Source organism: Kryptolebias marmoratus, linkage group LG5 (genome assembly GCF_001649575.2).
Source record: "Kryptolebias marmoratus isolate JLee-2015 linkage group LG5, ASM164957v2, whole genome shotgun sequence".
NCBI classification, from domain to species: domain Eukaryota; kingdom Metazoa; phylum Chordata; class Actinopteri; order Cyprinodontiformes; family Rivulidae; genus Kryptolebias; species Kryptolebias marmoratus.
Genome location: NC_051434.1, coordinates 10,574,449 through 10,591,899, shown reverse-complemented (window position 1 = coordinate 10,591,899; position 17,451 = coordinate 10,574,449). Strand labels below are relative to the sequence as shown.

General features: G+C 38.7%; 2 protein-coding genes across 3 annotated transcripts in view; both read right to left on the bottom strand.

Moving 5' to 3' along the window:
• The window catches only part of LOC108238979 (dynein heavy chain 8, axonemal), a 31,625-nt gene extending 19,290 nt beyond the window's left edge, over window positions 1-12,335 (bottom strand). The window contains exons 1-30 of the mRNA XM_037975813.1: window positions 12,330-12,335; window positions 12,101-12,235; window positions 11,479-11,563; window positions 11,011-11,162; window positions 10,391-10,577; window positions 10,083-10,246; window positions 9,457-9,630; window positions 8,838-8,951; window positions 8,308-8,415; window positions 8,108-8,209; window positions 7,855-8,001; window positions 7,569-7,766; window positions 7,401-7,477; window positions 7,195-7,294; window positions 6,978-7,097; window positions 6,759-6,894; window positions 6,457-6,644; window positions 5,680-5,796; window positions 3,986-4,109; window positions 3,638-3,804; window positions 3,429-3,555; window positions 2,977-3,212; window positions 2,701-2,805; window positions 2,505-2,618; window positions 2,336-2,398; window positions 1,990-2,090; window positions 1,750-1,887; window positions 1,430-1,670; window positions 630-829; window positions 277-430 (exon numbers count right to left, since the gene is read on the bottom strand). Coding sequence (XP_037831741.1) covers window positions 277-430; window positions 630-829; window positions 1,430-1,670; window positions 1,750-1,887; window positions 1,990-2,090; window positions 2,336-2,398; window positions 2,505-2,618; window positions 2,701-2,805; window positions 2,977-3,212; window positions 3,429-3,555; window positions 3,638-3,804; window positions 3,986-4,109; window positions 5,680-5,796; window positions 6,457-6,644; window positions 6,759-6,894; window positions 6,978-7,097; window positions 7,195-7,294; window positions 7,401-7,477; window positions 7,569-7,766; window positions 7,855-8,001; window positions 8,108-8,209; window positions 8,308-8,415; window positions 8,838-8,951; window positions 9,457-9,630; window positions 10,083-10,246; window positions 10,391-10,577; window positions 11,011-11,162; window positions 11,479-11,563; window positions 12,101-12,235; window positions 12,330-12,335 — 4,080 coding nt within the window. The remainder of the gene's footprint in view (window positions 1-276; window positions 431-629; window positions 830-1,429; window positions 1,671-1,749; window positions 1,888-1,989; window positions 2,091-2,335; window positions 2,399-2,504; window positions 2,619-2,700; window positions 2,806-2,976; window positions 3,213-3,428; window positions 3,556-3,637; window positions 3,805-3,985; window positions 4,110-5,679; window positions 5,797-6,456; window positions 6,645-6,758; window positions 6,895-6,977; window positions 7,098-7,194; window positions 7,295-7,400; window positions 7,478-7,568; window positions 7,767-7,854; window positions 8,002-8,107; window positions 8,210-8,307; window positions 8,416-8,837; window positions 8,952-9,456; window positions 9,631-10,082; window positions 10,247-10,390; window positions 10,578-11,010; window positions 11,163-11,478; window positions 11,564-12,100; window positions 12,236-12,329) is intronic.
• A 1,639-nt stretch (window positions 12,336-13,974) lies between these two features.
• si:ch211-215i13.3 (brain and acute leukemia cytoplasmic protein) lies at window positions 13,975-17,264 on the bottom strand. 2 transcript variants are annotated; one of them, XM_017421070.3, is made up of 3 exons: window positions 16,929-17,264; window positions 16,647-16,771; window positions 13,975-15,207 (listed from the first exon to the last, which is right to left on the bottom strand). In XM_017421070.3, exons 1-3 carry the CDS (start codon window positions 17,065-17,067, stop codon window positions 15,082-15,084), a joined length of 390 nt encoding a protein of 129 aa, XP_017276559.1. In that variant the 5' UTR covers window positions 17,068-17,264; the 3' UTR covers window positions 13,975-15,081. The 2 variants fall into 2 exon arrangements, with proteins under 2 accessions (XP_017276559.1, XP_017276568.1); XM_017421079.3 differs by having other exon boundaries at window positions 13,975-15,204; window positions 16,929-17,259.
• Window positions 17,265-17,451: the final 187 nt, after the last annotated feature.

The following is a 17,451-nucleotide window of genomic DNA, read 5'->3' as shown; positions in this document are numbered from 1 at the left end:
AGTTAATTAGCTGATTAGAGTGTGGTACCAGGTGCCATCAATTTTGAACCTTTTCACAAGATTCTAATTTTCTGATATGATGAATTTGAGATTTTCATTTGTTGTCATTTGTAATCATCAAAATTAAACGAAATAAACATTTGAAATATATGAGGTTGTATGTAATGTATGAATATAATATACAAGTTTCACTTTTTAAATGGAATTACTGAAATCAATCTACTTTTTCATGATATTCTAATTTTATGACCAGCACCTGTATATAAATGACATCACCTGTGGTAGGTCTTTGGCGATGTCACCACCAACAAACACAGCTTCCAAATAGATCCACAGGTTTTGCACAACAATCCACTGTTCAATGATATCAGACGACGTTGACAGCTTGGAGACCCAGTCCTGGATTTCTGCTTTGTAGTATGCACTGTACCTGTAAAAAACAGACATAACACAAGTTACTTAAGACATCTTATTGAGGATTATTTAAACCTCATTTTTAAATGAATATACCAAAGATTATCTCAGCAGTTGTCATAAATCCTCTCTGATATATGAGATATAGTTAAGTAATGTTTCTTTTAATGTTTCACTGAATAAAACATTTGAAGTTGGTGTTTAATTTCTCCTACCTGTTGCTCAGCAGTGACCCCAGGATCATCAGACTATCCTCCAGGATGGTAAGAATCTCCAGTGTCTCTGCCCCCTTCAGCATCAGCTCCCCTCTGTTCTTAAAAGTCATCAAGCTGAGGGTCTGACCCGACCACAACTCTTTCACTTGTGACAACTTGGCCTCAATGTCCTTCTCCTTCACAGCTGATATGCAGACGTCCTACAAGTGCAGAACATACGGAAGAAGACGGGAACAAACAAACAAACAGATGAAATAATATATTTAGGAAAACAGAGCAAAGTTTAAGGAATAATTTAGGTTTTTGAGTGGGGTTCTGTGGAATTGATGTAGGCAGTCAGTATTTTACCTGCAGTTTGAACAACCTCAGCTTGGAGAACCTGGGAGAGGTTCTCCAGGAGTGAACAGTTAGTCAGAAGGGCCTATTCTTGACCAACCAAATGCTTTTCTCTAAACTATTATTTATTTATTTTTAGTATGTTGGGAAATGTAAAAGAGCGTGTTAAAGGAGAATTTCTGCCACAGTTGATGCAGACAATAAAGTTTATCTCATCTTACCTCACTCTTAGATCAGCCATGTATTTCACACAGAAGTCTATGGTTACTTAAATTGAAAACTGTTCCACTTGTTGCAAAATGGAACGCATGCAAAAGTAGTGCAATGTAAAAAAAAACAAATACTACAAATTCATAAAGATTCAAGCAAACACAGTATTATAGATTTTTTCCCCCTAACTTTGCAGAACCCCACTTCAAAACACTGAAACTATCCCTTTAGGTTTGTACAAACTGATAGAAAACCTCGATATCATCCTTTTTGGACAAAAGAGGAGCATCCATGATGTTCTGCAGAGTAAAGGTACTGGACTCGATTTCAAACTCGTGCCCAGTCAAGGCAGCGATTTGATCCCAGTGTCGGCGCATCATGGATTTGTTCGCCATCATTTCAAGCAGAGGGCAGGACTCGCTGAAGTCATCGATGGTCTTTTTTAGGTCAAGAAAGGCTTGCCACTCCTTCAGTGCTTTGGGGAGCTTTCGACACCTACAAATCCAGACAATAATCTCATTATGTGCAGAACAGTGTTGGCACTCAGCAGACTGTAACTGTAAGAATACTCCACCTGTTCTGAAACTCTAAAAGCTCCGCATTTATCTTTTCAATATCTACTTTTGTCCACAGAATTTGATTGTATCCCCCTATCTTGCTCATCACAGCATCATACAGGCCATAGAGCTTTTGAAGCAGATCAAGCTCTTTCCTAAAAGAAATAAAACAAATTATTTGTGGCTTTATGTGTTTGAACACCATTATAATCAATAAATGGTCGTCCAAAGAGCTGCTTAGCAGAGCAGCAACCAACTTTTTCTGATGCAGACAGTTGTACTCTGTCACGGGCAAGCCCAGAAGCTGCTCTCCAGAGTTATAGGTGGTGAAATTTTTCCAGAGTTTTTCAAATCTAGCCTGAACAAAAATGACATTTTTTAAAATGTAACAAGAAATTTCAAATTAAAATCAACATAAGATTAAACACTGAAAGGAGAAAAAATATTACTTTTCTTCTTTTCACCTTGTTAAGATCTTTGTTTTATGAAAACTACTAAAATGAATATTCCTTATATCAAATCGAGGCCATTTCTTCTTATTTATGTTTCAAACGTCAAACATTAACAAAACCATCACAAACACAAATAAATTAACATTGTTACCTGAAATTCCTGAAGCCTTTTGCTAGCTACTCGTGGATCAATCCCCTCAACCAAGGGACCTTCCTAAAATGCAAAGCCACATAAATTCATAAACACATTTAAATTGGCAATTTCATTTAAATAAAAAATAATAAAGCTTACCGAAATTAAACCTCTACAGATTACTTACACAATCATATTCTTCCATAAAAGTGTCAACATCCTTTTTAAAAACAGCAACGCACTCCAGCAGGTTTTGTTTGAACTCGGGCTGCTTGCGGACAAGCTCATCTTGCACGGATCTCTGGGGAAAGTCAGGGCTCAAAGTCGATAATCACGTCTTAGTGTAGGAGCAAAATAAACATTCGTGTCAGGATAATACTTACAGCTTTAGCCTGGAGTGCTGTGTAGAAATCCATTAGATTGTACACTCCATCTGCTTCTCTTCTGTTCACCTCTGCTTCATTTTGGGTCAAGATTTCATAAGCCTCCTGTAAAGTGGATCACTCAGGGGGTTAGTTTTGTTCTTCTTCCTTTTTTACTTGTAAGACTGACAGAAAATGCTGTCAAATCATGTCGTTTTATTTATGTACGTGTAACACAAGCTACAGAGCTTTGGGGTACATCCCAGTCTCAGTTCAAGCAATGATCGTTAGTCATACCTGAATGGAAATCAGTGTCATATCAATCTGTATGTCAGCGTCTCGCAGCTTGGACAGGGCCCCCATTGCACAGCGCACATCCTCCAGGTTGTTCACAGCATGCGACAGCTGCGCCGAGTATCTGTTGGTCTGTATGCTGATGTCAATCATTTTCTTCTTGTACCTTTCCTTCAGGTATTTGCAAAGCAGTCCCTTCCAAGCTTTGCTCTCAGCAGTCAAGGCCTTCTTTAAAGAACCTGTTTTCACAGGAGATTTTTAAATGTAGAATAATCCAAAAATCAACATAAGGTTGTAAACTGGGTTGTGATCAATGGTGGTGTGACCATCTGGACCAAAAAACGTTTATAGACTCTGTCTTAAAACTGTTTAGGAACACTTTGGTTTGGAAATGTAAAAATCTGAAATGTGTAAGTTACCTGGTTCTTACATAAAACACATCATGGCTACTTTACCTGTTGACAGTTCAAATGGTCCAGAGTCAATTGTAGAGTCAATGTCATCAATTTCCTGTTCAACTGAGACGTAGTGCTGGATTTCAGATTTAATTTGGATCAAGGATGGGTTGCAGTCCATAAATTCCTTTAAGACAATCATTATATACTGTATGTCAATACTGCAGTAAAAAAAAATTCACTTATTGTATTTATAAAATCAAACAAACCTTGACTTTGAGGTTCCTGTTGTTTTCCCAAAGCGACCTGAAAGAGTCGAACTGCTTCAGAACGTTAGTGGTTTGGACCTTCTGAGAGCTGATTGCTGTTCTCAGAATGGCCACGAGCTTCTTGATGTCTTTGTGTTCAACAATACACTGAAAGAAATTGTCTTTTTCTGTGTCGAGTACAAGACAAAAACATGAAAAAATATATAGATTAACCAAAGGTTTGTCTGACCAATTTTAGAAAATTAAAATACTATGTTGTTGTGTAATGGAATGAAACAAATGAAAAGAAAAGTACATGTACATGCGTCACTTTAAACATATCTTATGTGGATGTTGACAGTTTGTTACCTCCCGTCAGACTTTGATCGCAGCGATACTCCTGCTGCCGTCCAACTCCCTTACTGACTTCCAACACAAAGTCAGTAAGAAGATTTATGGCCTGCTGGGTCTCATCTACATTGGGTATCATTACCTGATGACAACAAACATCAGATATAGAAACTTTATTTTTTGATTAACAAGACAAGCAGGATTTTACATAATTTCTTTACATCTGCAAATTAACTCCTGGAGTGACTTAAAATGATGAATCAACAAATATAAGAAACTCACCACTATGGGTTTGTCCAGCTGTGCTTCAGATTTTATTAGTGGGATCAACTTTGGCACTTTCTTTGACTTCTTGAAAGAACTAAAAGTCACATTTACTTATGTCAGTCTGCTCGTGGTCATTACTATTACTGTGCAATACTGGTCTTTTTTAACACCAACATACTTACACGGCACTACAAATTCTCTTTCTAAGGGCTTCCAGGGAGACTTTTGTGCTTTTGACAAGTGCTTCAAACACCTTCGTACTGTAGAGCTCATAAAGCTTCCTAAACTCCTGAAAAAGATACATTCTCACATGTTTTAGTATGCCACCGTACAGGATGATAACAGAAATTCTTTAAGGCTGAATAAAGTCTCTGGGAGGCAATAAAATGAAGTCTTCTGATGATGCAGCTCTCCTGTATCATCTTTAGGACTCAGACCATAATAACACAAGACCTGCGTTTCACAAATGATGCAATGATAACCTTTTGGATCTTAATATATCAAAAACGAAAGAGTTAATCACTGATTTTAGTTTAGACTCAGGACAAACTAACGGCCAGCATCATTCATAATAATAGGGCTGAAATTGTGGACCTCTACAAATATTTCAGTCAAAGTTTGACATTAACATAAACATGATTGTCACTGGGACTTTTTACATCTGTGATGCATTTGAATGTAATTTTTAAAAAAATGTTTTATTGAAAGCCTTTCAATGGTTTGACGGTCTGTCTGTGAGGGAAAAGAGCAGCCAAAACAGTACAGGAAACATTTGCTACAGGCTGACAGAACAAAATGTCCAGGATGAGAACCATTTATTATGTAGCTCTCCTGTATTTTCTTTGTTGATGATGTGTGCTGAATGTGAAGGTGAGGTAGAAGTTTACCAATGATTTGCATTTGGCTCGATAAAGTTGTCTGAACCTGAATATGACTCGTGAGCAAACATACCTTTTCAAACCTGTTTGGTTTCTCTTTGACTGAATTTTCTAAAATCCCTCCCTCCTTTTCAGCACCTCTCTTCTGGCTCTCTCTTGGGGTTGCCCTGGTCATTCCTAAAATATAGTGTATACTTTTTAAGTAAGAATTAAATAGGAATTTAAAGATTTGTTCACACAGTTACTTATGTGTTGCACACCTGGTACAGGTTCCTCCACAGTCTTTGGGACTTTGGGGTCATAAATGGCGCTGAAGACAAAACCCAGCTCACTGATCGCCCCTTTAAGGAGACTACATTTGTAATCTAATGTCTTTGTCCACTCCTTACATTGATTCTAAAGGAAAGAAAAAAATGACCACATAAAAGCATGAGTGAACACACGGTTATACGGCAAAATGTTTAGGCTAAAATTACTTTTACCAAAGCAACAATTGTGAATAATTAATTAAAGGAATTAGCTTCTATTTATGTTTTAATTAGGAAAATGAAAATAAGATGGCCGTGCCTGGTTCAAGTCAACCAGGTCCTGCAGTGAAGCCGCGTTTTCTGGGAGGTTAATCAGCATCGTCTCCGACATCTCTTCAATCACATCATCGATGTGCATCTTACTAATATCCTGCACCTAAAAAAAGTGACACATTGAAACAAGTGTAAGTTGATATTAAACGTGAAACAGGTTTTCCCACAAGGCAAGGATTTAAGTATATTCTAAATCAATAAGGCCCTCGAGGAACACTATCCTGCATGTTTTAGTTCTTTACCTGCTCTGACTCTAAATATTTGTAGATATATTATTTTGTTACTATTCATATACCAACAAATGTCAGACAAATAACAGTTTGCTCATTTAGTAGCATACCCTATTTGTAAGATGTTTGAGCTCAAACAAAGCAGTCTCAGCATTTTGCAAGAACTTGTCCAGGAGGAAGGATGACCAGGTCAGCAGTGCTGAACCTTGGCGAAGCGCAGTTTCAACCTTGACATTTAGAAAGAATGTAATGAATTGGGGTTAAAAAAAAGCAACCTGTAGATATTAGAAAATAAAATCAAATATCTACAGAATCGTGAATGGTTAGACGTTTTGTCACAAACGCCATCATCTGCTTTTATTATAAAATGCTTACATTTTTTATTTCTGAAGCCATCAAGTTGCTGAAGTCTGCAGGAATCCTTTCACAGGTGGATTCATAATCTTCCAAAATAGTCTATTAAAAAGCATTAAAATTACTTATGTATAGGTGACTTATATGTAAAATGCATCATAAAATGCTTTAAGCTTTACCTTTAGTCGCAAGTGATAGCCTCTTAATTTGCTTTCCATCTTGACAAGAACTAAAGCCTGCTTCGGAACCTGAAGATCCATCGCTGTCAAACACTTTGCCTCCTGAATGACTTCATAAACTTTTGGATCAAAGTTGTCGATTAACTTTCCCGTCCTTGGATGCCGAACCAGCAGTGTGTGGTTCAGTACTGGTATATAAAACACAAAGAGCATTTCAAGCAAATATCGACTCCATGAGAGTTTAACAGCAGCTGTGCACCACCTGGACGAGTATCAACGTATGTGAGAATCACAGAACCGACCGTATTCTAGCCTGGAAACCTCCTCCACCCACGTTTGGTGTTGAAGAATCTCAAACTCCAGCAGCATTTCTGCCGTTTTATTGTATGCTCTGACCACCTCTTTTCCCTCAGGACTGGAGAGAACGTCTGAGTTTGTCTGCACAGGAAGACAGGTTCTGTCAGCTCGAAAACAGATCATGTTTATGAATTAGCTTTAAAACAACAGGCTTTTTGACTCACTTTTATGTAACATATGGGTTGGTCTATCTTTCTGTAGAGATGCCTGACCCAAGCAATCCTGCCAGCCACTGGAGGCATGTCTCTGCTTAATGGAGGATCCTCCTTCTCTTTGTCAAAAAGCTGCAAACAAAGTTGGCAAAACAAAGTTCACGTTTCACTCACAGCTATTTTATTCCCAGAGTCTGCCCGGATGCACAACTTCAAGCAAAATGGATACCCTTTTCACAAACTCGACTTCTGAGGCGTAACGCTGAAGAATGAGACCCAAAACGGTGGAAATTTGGGCGTCAAGACAAGGAATGTTCAGCTTCTGAAAACTAAAACACAAAAATATTTAAATACTTTCTTTTTTTTTTAGACTTGAGCACATTTTTCATCATTATTGTAGAAACTTGACATAAAACGACAACAAGTTCTACTCACCGCTGAATCAGGGAAAGAGCTTGTTGAGATGAGATGATCTTTGAGAAACACGAACTCATAAACATCTGGAGTTTGTTCTGCGGGGAACAATAAAGGTTTTTAAATCTTTAAATTGATCCTGAATTAAAGTAGAGGCCAGCCGGGCGCGCTGCTGTCGACCACACGTACCTCGATCTGGCTGATCTCAGCCTTGAACTTCACAAAATCAGCTTCAAACTCGGTCGCCTTTGGTGCCAGTATGTCATACCGCTTCCTCTTCAAACTGATGGATGCCGTGTAGAACTGTCTGGCTATTGTCTCAATGCCTTCGATCTTTGACTTTTCAAGAGGTTCAAATGTCTTGAACACTGTAATTATTTGTTTGATCTATAAAAAATAAAAAATAAAATAATGTATGTTGTTTCTTGGCAGAGTCTTATCATAAAAAATGTCCAATTTATTACAATGGATTGACCTTTTTAAGTGTCTCGCAGAACCCTTTGAAGCGTAAATCAAACTGTATGCCTGAAACATCGCAGGGCTTTTCCCCACTCTTCTCCTTCGTTTGAAACCTTGTTTTGTGGACGCAGGATTGATACTCCTGGTACAAACAAAGGCAGTCCTGAACAAGAGACAAGCAGATGACAATCGTGTCCGTTTGTTAATATCAAAGTGAGTTATTTTCAGGCTTTAGCAAAGTCAGTCAGGGATGTCGGCGTCACAGTCACCTCCATCTTTTTGACGAGGTCATCGGCATCTTGGTCCCATATGAAACTTCTGCCATTGTCGGTAATATAAGCTCTGCATGCTGTGACCATTTGGTTTGTGACCTGGAACCATTGTAACAGTTTACAGAGAGAACTTGGATCACTACGCTGTGTCTTCTCATGATCGTATCCTTTTTCCAAATGCAACACGCTTCACTTGCCTTAATGAAGAGCACAGATATCTTTTCTATCGTGTTGTAGTACAGCGAAACACGGTAAATCATATGAATGGCACTGACGACATTCTGCACATTCTTTGTCATGAAAACCTGAAAACAGAAACGATTCATAACAATTCATAACCCACTGGATTTCCCATCTTGTAGCTGGAAAACTCATGTTTCTGACGAACAAACAGCTGTTTTCTGTATTCCAACGTATCTTGATTTGGATGTACAGATGTAGAGGAAGTTTTATTTTTGACCACAGAGCAGCGTCTGTTAAGCTGATCTATGTAAAGTATAACTATTTTCATTGTAATTAAAGTACACAAAAACATATGGACTAATGAGTTGTTTTCACAGTCTGGAAGCTTAAGAAAACTACATGTTTGCATTTTCTTAATACTTTTTGTGCATCCAGGGCCTGTAGAAATACAATATAAATCATGTGTCTACATGATGATCCTCTGGGCTGTACAAAATAATGTAATAAAGACATAACAAAGTATTTTAGACTGCGATAAACATACCGGGTTACTGTTGTACAGTGGTTGCACGACTTTCTCCAGTGTGCCCAGGAATTTCACATTGTCCTTTGCCTCACTGACTCGATCTGTAATCCTGTTATCCAGATCCTGCCACACCTGCGCGGTCATATCGTTGTATTCATTATTTATGTGAGAGGGGCTCTAACTGATATTAAACCTTTTTGTTTAATAAATCTGTTCTGTCTTATCCTTCTCAAGTTACCATACCAGAGTCCAGACTAACATGTAATGAACAGACGATGCCAGTAAGAAAAACACACAGAAACATAAATGTGAGATAATATTACCTTGAGAAAATATCCTTAAATAAGTTAGAATAATCCCATTGATCACTGATATGTTCTTACGCAATTCAGACCTTTTGGGAATACCTCTAACCTTCTCTCTGACAGTAACTACCTGTACACAGTCAAGTCTTTTCAGTAAAGATTTGAACCACCTTTAAAGATTAATGCAGTGAGCACTGATTCTGTAACCTTTACAGTTCACATGTTAATATTAACATTTGCACTGAGATGTCTTATTTCTTTTTACATACTTTCCCAAATAATACTGATAAATACATTAAAACTGTTTGAATAAGTCATTTTTTCTGAAGTACCTTCATCATTTTGGAACGGCGGATATGGAGCACCATTACCACTGTCTTACACTCGGGGCTTTTTATGTGGCTGATGATGGAGTTGAACCTTAAAGACATCCTTTTCCAGTATTCCAACTCACTCAGGGGTCCCATGTTGTCTTGTTTCCTCAGCTGATCGCTCTCAATCAGGACCTGATAGTAAGGCATACATGAGGTTTTAGAAATTCAACCTGACGATTCAAAACTGACAGAAAGAATAATTAAACTATTTGCTTTAAAATGTAAAAAAAAAATGCTTCCTCGTCTTTGTTATTTGTAGCTTGCATTTAAGTTTTGGGACAATTAACGTAGAAGTTCTGTCCTAATAAAAAACTTGGTGTTGAACTAGTAAATAAGAACTTATCCCTTACTTCCTGTATATTTTAATTTGGTTTATTTCCTTTTTTAATTTCATTTTTGTCTATGCCAGCATCTCCTTCTTCTCAGACTAAACATACTCATCTTTTACTTTAATTTTCATTTTTATATACTAATTATCTTTCTGCTCATTTTTGTTTAGCCTAATGGTCATTGGAGGCTGCTCGTTACCAGCTAACAGCACAGACTTAAATCAGAGTAAAATGTTAAAGCTTAAGTCTACAAACCTGCTCGATGTCCTTGCACCACTGACTCAGAATTTCCTCCAGTCGTTTGACCATCTCAGGGTTAGCAGCCGCAGCTTTCATGTCATCGAGACAAACCAGCTTAGAAAAGTCGATATCTGTGACTGTAGTCAGGTGGACGACGCTCTCACTTCTCGTCTGGAGGTCTGATGAAGACAAAGAAGAAAATAAAAAATGGGTTAAAATCTGCAGTTTGGCTACAGTGGCGTGTTTATTATTTAATGTTTAAGCAAACAGCATATTCCGTCTAAAGATTCACACTCAGAAGGGTTGGAAAATAAAAAACCTACCATCTAAAGAGTTTAGACACTGTTTCATTTCACGCAGGAAGTTCTTTTTCATTTTTGCGCCGTGCTTGGACTTGTCTAAGGCGCCCCAGTTTTCCTGTGCTTCGAGAGCGGGGAGCAGAAAGTTGTAGGCGTTTCTTATTCCTTTCAGGAGGCCATCTCTGGCATCGATCGCTGAAAAAAATATTTCCTAAAAGGCAAAAAAAAAAAAAAAAGTAACTTTGTTAGGGAGAGACTTCATTTAGACTGATTTAAACATTGTTTATATCAAAGTTTTGTCCGCCATTTTCTTTTAACTCTTTCACTACATTTTAAATTAACACTAACAAAAAAGCTATTACTTGATCACAAGGGTTGGTAACTGAACAAAAAGGACAGGAAACTGTGTTGATAATGACTCTTAGCTACTACCACACCAAATAATAAAATATACGTTTTTGTACCCTTACACTTTAACACCCAGTATATGTTAAGCAGTATTTTCAAAGGGATGCAGTCACTACATTTAGTTCAGTTTATTTTAATCCAAGTAATACCATCAAAATAAATCAATAAGAAATGTGACCATCACTCAAAAATCAATAAATGACATTTACAGACACAAACCACCCGATTTGTCTGACCTCGTGTATCTTTTCTAGATTCAGAGGAACGTCCACTTTTGTTCGTGTGAAGACGCAGCAAATGCCTGTGAGGTCTATCTCGGCTAAATTAGCTAGAAACAACCGCAGTATTTTTCCATCTTTGGTTGGCCCAGGATACGTGCGCCCACACTCTGAAATTAAACACAAAAGGCTTGCATGAGATAAAACCGGGAATGTGCAGCACACGGAGCTGCGGATGCTGTTTGGGATTTTTACTAATATAGAAAGACGGTTTGTGTTTAGTAGTCCTGGTAGAGATGTTCTCCAGAAACATGCAAGTGACAAACATGAACCGCTTTTTTAATTTATTTATTTATTTTTAGAAATCAAAACAGTCTTTTTCTAATCTGTTTTTATTAAGGGTTAGTTGATGCACAGTCATAAAAATTTTAATGAAGAAACAGGATATAAACACCAGTGTGAGAGTCTTTCCTGACGTATTCTTACCGATTCCTGGGACTTCAGACTCCTGGTACACGAAGGAAATGGTTTTACAACCTCCAACAGCGAGGAAATGATCAAAAGCAGCCAGCTATTCAGCAAGGGAGAAAACGGAAGAGCAAACACATGAACATTTTTTAACACTCTTTATGTAGTGATGCCTTTTTTTAATTAAAACCCAAACACTGGGGGCAGCAGCGGCTGCAGGATGGCCTCCTGCCTGGGGCCTTTCTGCGTGGAGTTGACATGTTCTCCCTGTGAAGGTTTTGGTCCAGTTTCCTCCCACAAACCAAAAACATGCATGTCAGGTGAACTGGCAATTCTAAAATTGTCCCTAGGTGTGAGTCAGAGTGTGAATAGTTTGACTAGTTTGTCTCTATATGTCCTTGTGATGGACTTGCAACCTGTCCAGGGTGTCCCCCCGCCTCTCGCACAGTGACGGCTGGAGATAGACACCAGCCTGCCTTTCGGGGAGACAGGCACTGACAATTACTCTGGAGCTGAGTAATTAAATGGTCTAAAGTCTGAAACTCTTCTGTGGTAACAGCTCTTTACCACACATTGTCTACAAACAGCTCTCCTTGTGTCACACGTGTGCTTTGAGACACACCACAGTGAGGAAACTTACTGATGGAGAATCTAAAATAAATTCTTCCACTGCTGCTGGTTCCAAAGACAGTCTGAGGCCCAGGGTGTCAAACATGTACTTATGTGCAGAGGTAAACAGCTTCTTCCTCTCTTCTCTTGCTATCTTATAGTTGACCTGAAAGAGACAAGGGGGAGATGAAGGTAGTAATGTTATTTATTTATAGTAGCAAGAACTGTAGGTTTAATAGGAAAAATTTAAATCAACAAACCAACATATAAGAGAGAAAAAAACATCAACTTACATGTGATCCATGCTTGTTTGCTTTGGTATTTTGTGTGTCCATCATAATGATTTTAGGAGGCAGGAACCTCCTCTGCTGTCAGAACTCAGCTTTTCTCCTTGTTCTCTAGAGAATAAATCAGAAAACACAAAAGTATCGTGACTGGTGTACTTTATCAGGGTAAGCTGTCTCCTGCATTTAACCGTTAGGAGACGTTGAGCGTTTCTAACGGCTGATTTAAAACCATTAAGAGTCACGTCCGCCGGTTACGGTGTTAATACGCTGAATCACACTCAAGATAACTGGCAAAATTGGGGGTTTTTTTCGTAACATTTTGGTAAATGTTAATGTAAATTGACAAAGCTAGAGGAAAATAACAATACCGTGTGCTAACAAATCTGTTTGACACTAACTCGTTTACCTTTACTTTGCCTCCCTCTGCTGGACGGTTAACAACTTAGCACAACAGAAATTATCATTGATTAGCAATGTTTTTACTCTTTTTTTCCCTCAAACTCAACATATACAATTCCTGATTTATATGACAAAGTCTTTTCATGAAGTCCCTTAAAGTTGACCACGACCGATATCAATTTTTAATGATTCCAGCTTTTTTTATTTATGTATATATTAGTTTAACCGTTAACGTTAGCAATAATATCTAACCATATATTATTTATATATATATATATATTTTTTTTTTTTTTTTTTTTTTTACCAAAGCCTGGTAGCATCTTTAGGGTACATATTTGGTCCGGTTGCTATTTTCTAGAAGAAATAGTTGAAGTTTTTCTTTAGACCTCAAAAAGTTTTTTGTTTTTTAGCATCCAGCAGTCGGAAGCGCTAATGGTTCCTGAACGGAAGTACCAACAAAACTTCCGGTTAGAAATCAAAACTTCAAAATAAAAGTTAGTTAAATATTTCCCACAAAAAAAAAAACATTCACACACATACTGGGTTTACTTTTGGTGCCAGGAATAGGGAGTCTACATTCCAATTGTGAATTATTAAATAGTGTCTCATCATATTAAACAAATAATGAGGTGGAAACATTTTAGACACCATAGGTTTATTATTACCAGATAGATAGATAGATAGATAGATAGATAGATAGATAGATAGATAGATAGATAGATAGATAGATAGATAGATAGATAGATAGATAGATAGATAGATAGCCTATTAAAGTTGCATCAGTTGATCTAAAGAACGGGGGAAATAATCTCTCTTTGTAATTCTGTAATGAATTATATGAATGAATGAATCATATTATTAATTCTAAACTTTGATTTTTTTCATCAGCATTCCTCAGTAACTGTTGTGGCATTAATTACCTAACAAGTAATATTCTTCTCTCTCTCTCTTTGTAATTTTAATAAAAAATGTAGTAATAGTGATAACAAAAATATGGAAAAGATCCAATTAGGCCTGAAAGTTAAAAAGCTGTTTTATTAGATGCATTTAACTATTATTTTGGAAGCTTTTTAAAAAAAATTCTGCTGTTTTGGGTTTTTTGAAAAATTCTGTTGCCTATGATTGCATAAACATAATTATTTTCCAAATTTAACGAGTTTAGATCCTGTGCATTAAACTCAAACATTTGTTTTACATCGCATGTACAGTATGACTCCAACACATTTCAACATTTTATTCTCAATGAATCATTGAAAACGCTTGACAAGATGCAGTTGTTACAAGCATACAGTCAGACTGAAGACACGACCAGTGTATTGTTCATGTTTTTCTTAAAGTTTCCGTCTTCGAGCAGTCAATAACACAATCTGCTGGTCACAGACTGGATTATCCCATCCTGTATCACCTCCTGAGTTTATTTCATGTGTTCTGAACAGGCAAAAACCCAAAAACTTGTTTTTACATGGCTTGCTGTTGATCATTATGGGGCAGAGACGAACCAAGTCAATGTGAGACTGAGTTTTACATGCAAGTCATCGTCAGCCTCAAAAGTAATACATTACAGTTTTTCTGTAACAAATTTTATACCAGAAAACACAAAAAAAATAACAACATAAAGGAGAACTGTCAAACACATCATACACAGCAAGTACAAAGAATAAATCAATCAACAGTTTAGTTGAAATTAAAAGAAACTGTAGGCACATGCAGGTGTATTTGTTTTTGTTTTGTCTTTTTTTTATCTTGCAAAGGGCTGGAGAAGATAGTTCTTAGCCTCCTAGCTTCAGATATCCAAATCTCAGCTCCTAAACAGCACTTTAGGTTCTTCTAAATAAAGATTACTCGCTGCGATGACTGAGGTTAAACAGCATACTTAGTGTTTTTCATACTGACAACAAAAGAGAGATTAACTGCACAAAGAACTAAAGCAAATACTTAAGGAAGCCCCGACACAGAACACATTTGATGTGCAGATTGTGATTATCATGTGCATATAAGGGGCAATCTCTTCTTTTTAAATGGATTTCATAAAGTTGTGGTAACACAGTGACACATTCCCTGACTGGTGCTAGGAGCATGGCGGGAGAAAAGCATGGCGGCGAGCGTGAACCCTGTTCGTGAGCCACTCTCTCCCTCACACATGCAACATCAATGCAGCATCCAGAGGTCTTTGGATGGAGACGTAAGCGGGCGCTCGCGTTACAAACCGCTGCCGCCGAGAGCCGGGGCCCCTGTAAAAGTCGCTCGCAAACATCATCTGCAGGATCTGCTCGTTGTCAGGCCGTCGTCTTATCGTCTGCATCCCCGCGGCGCTTCTGCCCCGCCTTCATCTCTCGTCACACATGTTTTGTGGTTCGGCATCCCCGCTGCTGCTGATGCTGACGGACCGGCTGTCCTTCGACAAAGAGCTGGCCTCCTTCGACGCCCTCCTTTTGGAGTCACGGGAACTCTGCTGGGAACACACGTTTATGAGCTCAAATGGATAGGCTGGTGTGAGTTTCACAAAGAGAAATATGTAAACCTGTGTTTTGCAGGCTTTTATCTTGTTTATGCTTTTTTTTTTCTTTTTTGTAAAACACAATTATTTTGGAAGGGATGAATTATATTATCGATGATCTTTTTACATCGTAGAAAACTAAACAAAAAGCAGTAATATCTTATTGCATTATTATTCTATTGCAACATAAAAATATTACAGTAATATACAGAAATACATCTGACGTGTTAAAAGCAAAAACAGTAAATTCTCTCAAAGGAACAGGTAAGATCTGTTTGAGAACATACTGAAGCATCAAATCAGTCATCCATTATCATCAAGTTTTTCAGTGTTTTTATCTAATATAATCAAATGTAAACAACTCATGCAGGCTTGTCCGCCTTCTTTTTCTTGTTTGATTTTTTTAGGGTCATTTTATTTGTTGCATTCCTTTCTTTTTTTTTTTAATTAGAAACATTTTGTGCTTTTGGTCTGGTTTTTCTTCCAGCGCAGGTTTCCACCTTAAGTAAAACCTACCTGGCTAAATAAAATTCAGAACAGAAATTAAAATCTTACTTTTAACAATTAAAGCTCTCAACAACCAAACTCCATCTTAGACCAAAGATCTTATTGTTCCATATTTTCCTAACAGAGCACTTTGCTCTCAGACTGCAGGTTTACTTGTGGTTCCTAGAATTGCTAAAATGGGAAGCAGAGCTTTCAGTTCTCAGGCTCCTCTCTTGTTGAACCAACTTCCAGTTTCTGTCTGAGGCTGACACCCCGTCTGCGTTTAAGACCAGGCTTTTCTTTTTTGATAAATCCAAGAGTTAGGGTTGGCTTTGGTTTCCTGAGCTGTCTCGTTATGCTAAGGGACAAACTGACCACATTCCCTCACTTTACTGTCTTTACTCTCTCTCTGGTCCATGTTTATAAATGCAGTTATTGCCATTAACCTGTGTTTCTCTTAGTTTTCCACGCCATAGGAACTACACCTGGACCAATCCTTCTTTCCTGTCCTCTCAACCCGTAGCCAGCCATCCTGAGCCTGGTTCTGGTTCTGCTGGACGTTTGTTCCTGTTGAAATGAGTCTTTCCAATCTGCTGGCTTCCTTAGATAACGTTTTCATAATATACTGTGAATGCTGGAATTAGTTGACTGTAACTGGATTTGAATCTGAAGCTCAGCTGAATTTATGATTTGGTCTTGTTTTTTTTCATCTGCATGTTGCCCTGAGCTGACTTTTCTTGTGGCTTGGCCTCATATAAATAGACTGAACTGAATAAAGATTAGAGGTTAACATTTTAATTCTTCACCCGATTTTCTTCTGAAAATGGCCCTAACTCTGGATAAACATGAGAGCCGAGGGCTTGTTGGACAACACAGCTTATGATGAACCTGCCAGCAGTGGCACCTACTTCACTTAAAGAGCGCCTGGGTCTCCTCTGGTGGTTGGAGCCATTGGTGGAGAGGGCCTGCTTCCCACACTGGGTGCCTGTGGTCACCATCCTCTTCTCCCTCAGACCGGCCTCCACAGCTTTACCTTGAAGGGTTAAGTGAACGACATAAAACCCGACAAACAGTGATGAAAAGCTGCTGCATCATCAGCTGCCTCCCTTTATTCCTTGCCAGGACGCGTAATCTGGCCTCCAGCGAGCCGCCTCCCGCTCGCCACGGGAAGAAAATGGAGATAAACTTACTGTTTGAAACCGACACGGGGGTCTCTACGTCCGTGTTCGTGAGCCATGTCGATTCGGTCTCTCTAGTCCAGCTTTCGTGGTACCTCGGCTCGATTATCGCGTCCGCCCGACTCCCACCGCAACCCATCGAGAAACGCATCCAGGGCAGGTGACGCTAAAGAACCGGCTCGGTTTGTCTCAGAACCAGCGCAGCATCCTTCACAGTGCTTGTGTTCCCTCCATCACCACCACCACCACCACCATCATCAGCAGCAGCAGCAGCAGCAGCAGCAGCGGCGGCCGCTGCAGCTCCCCGACAGGCTGTCAGCTGCTGGCCAGCAGCAACACGCCACACGGAGACGTGCGCGTTGTGCACGGAGGAGGGAGTCCACGCCGCGCGCACTCCGAGCGCTGATTGGCTGAGAGGGACGTCGGCTCAAACTTTCCCCCCGCATCATCACTACGACCATCGTCGTCATCGTCATGCGAACCAGGAGCAGTGGCGATCCAAAATATTTATGTTTTGTTTTTTTTATTTATTATG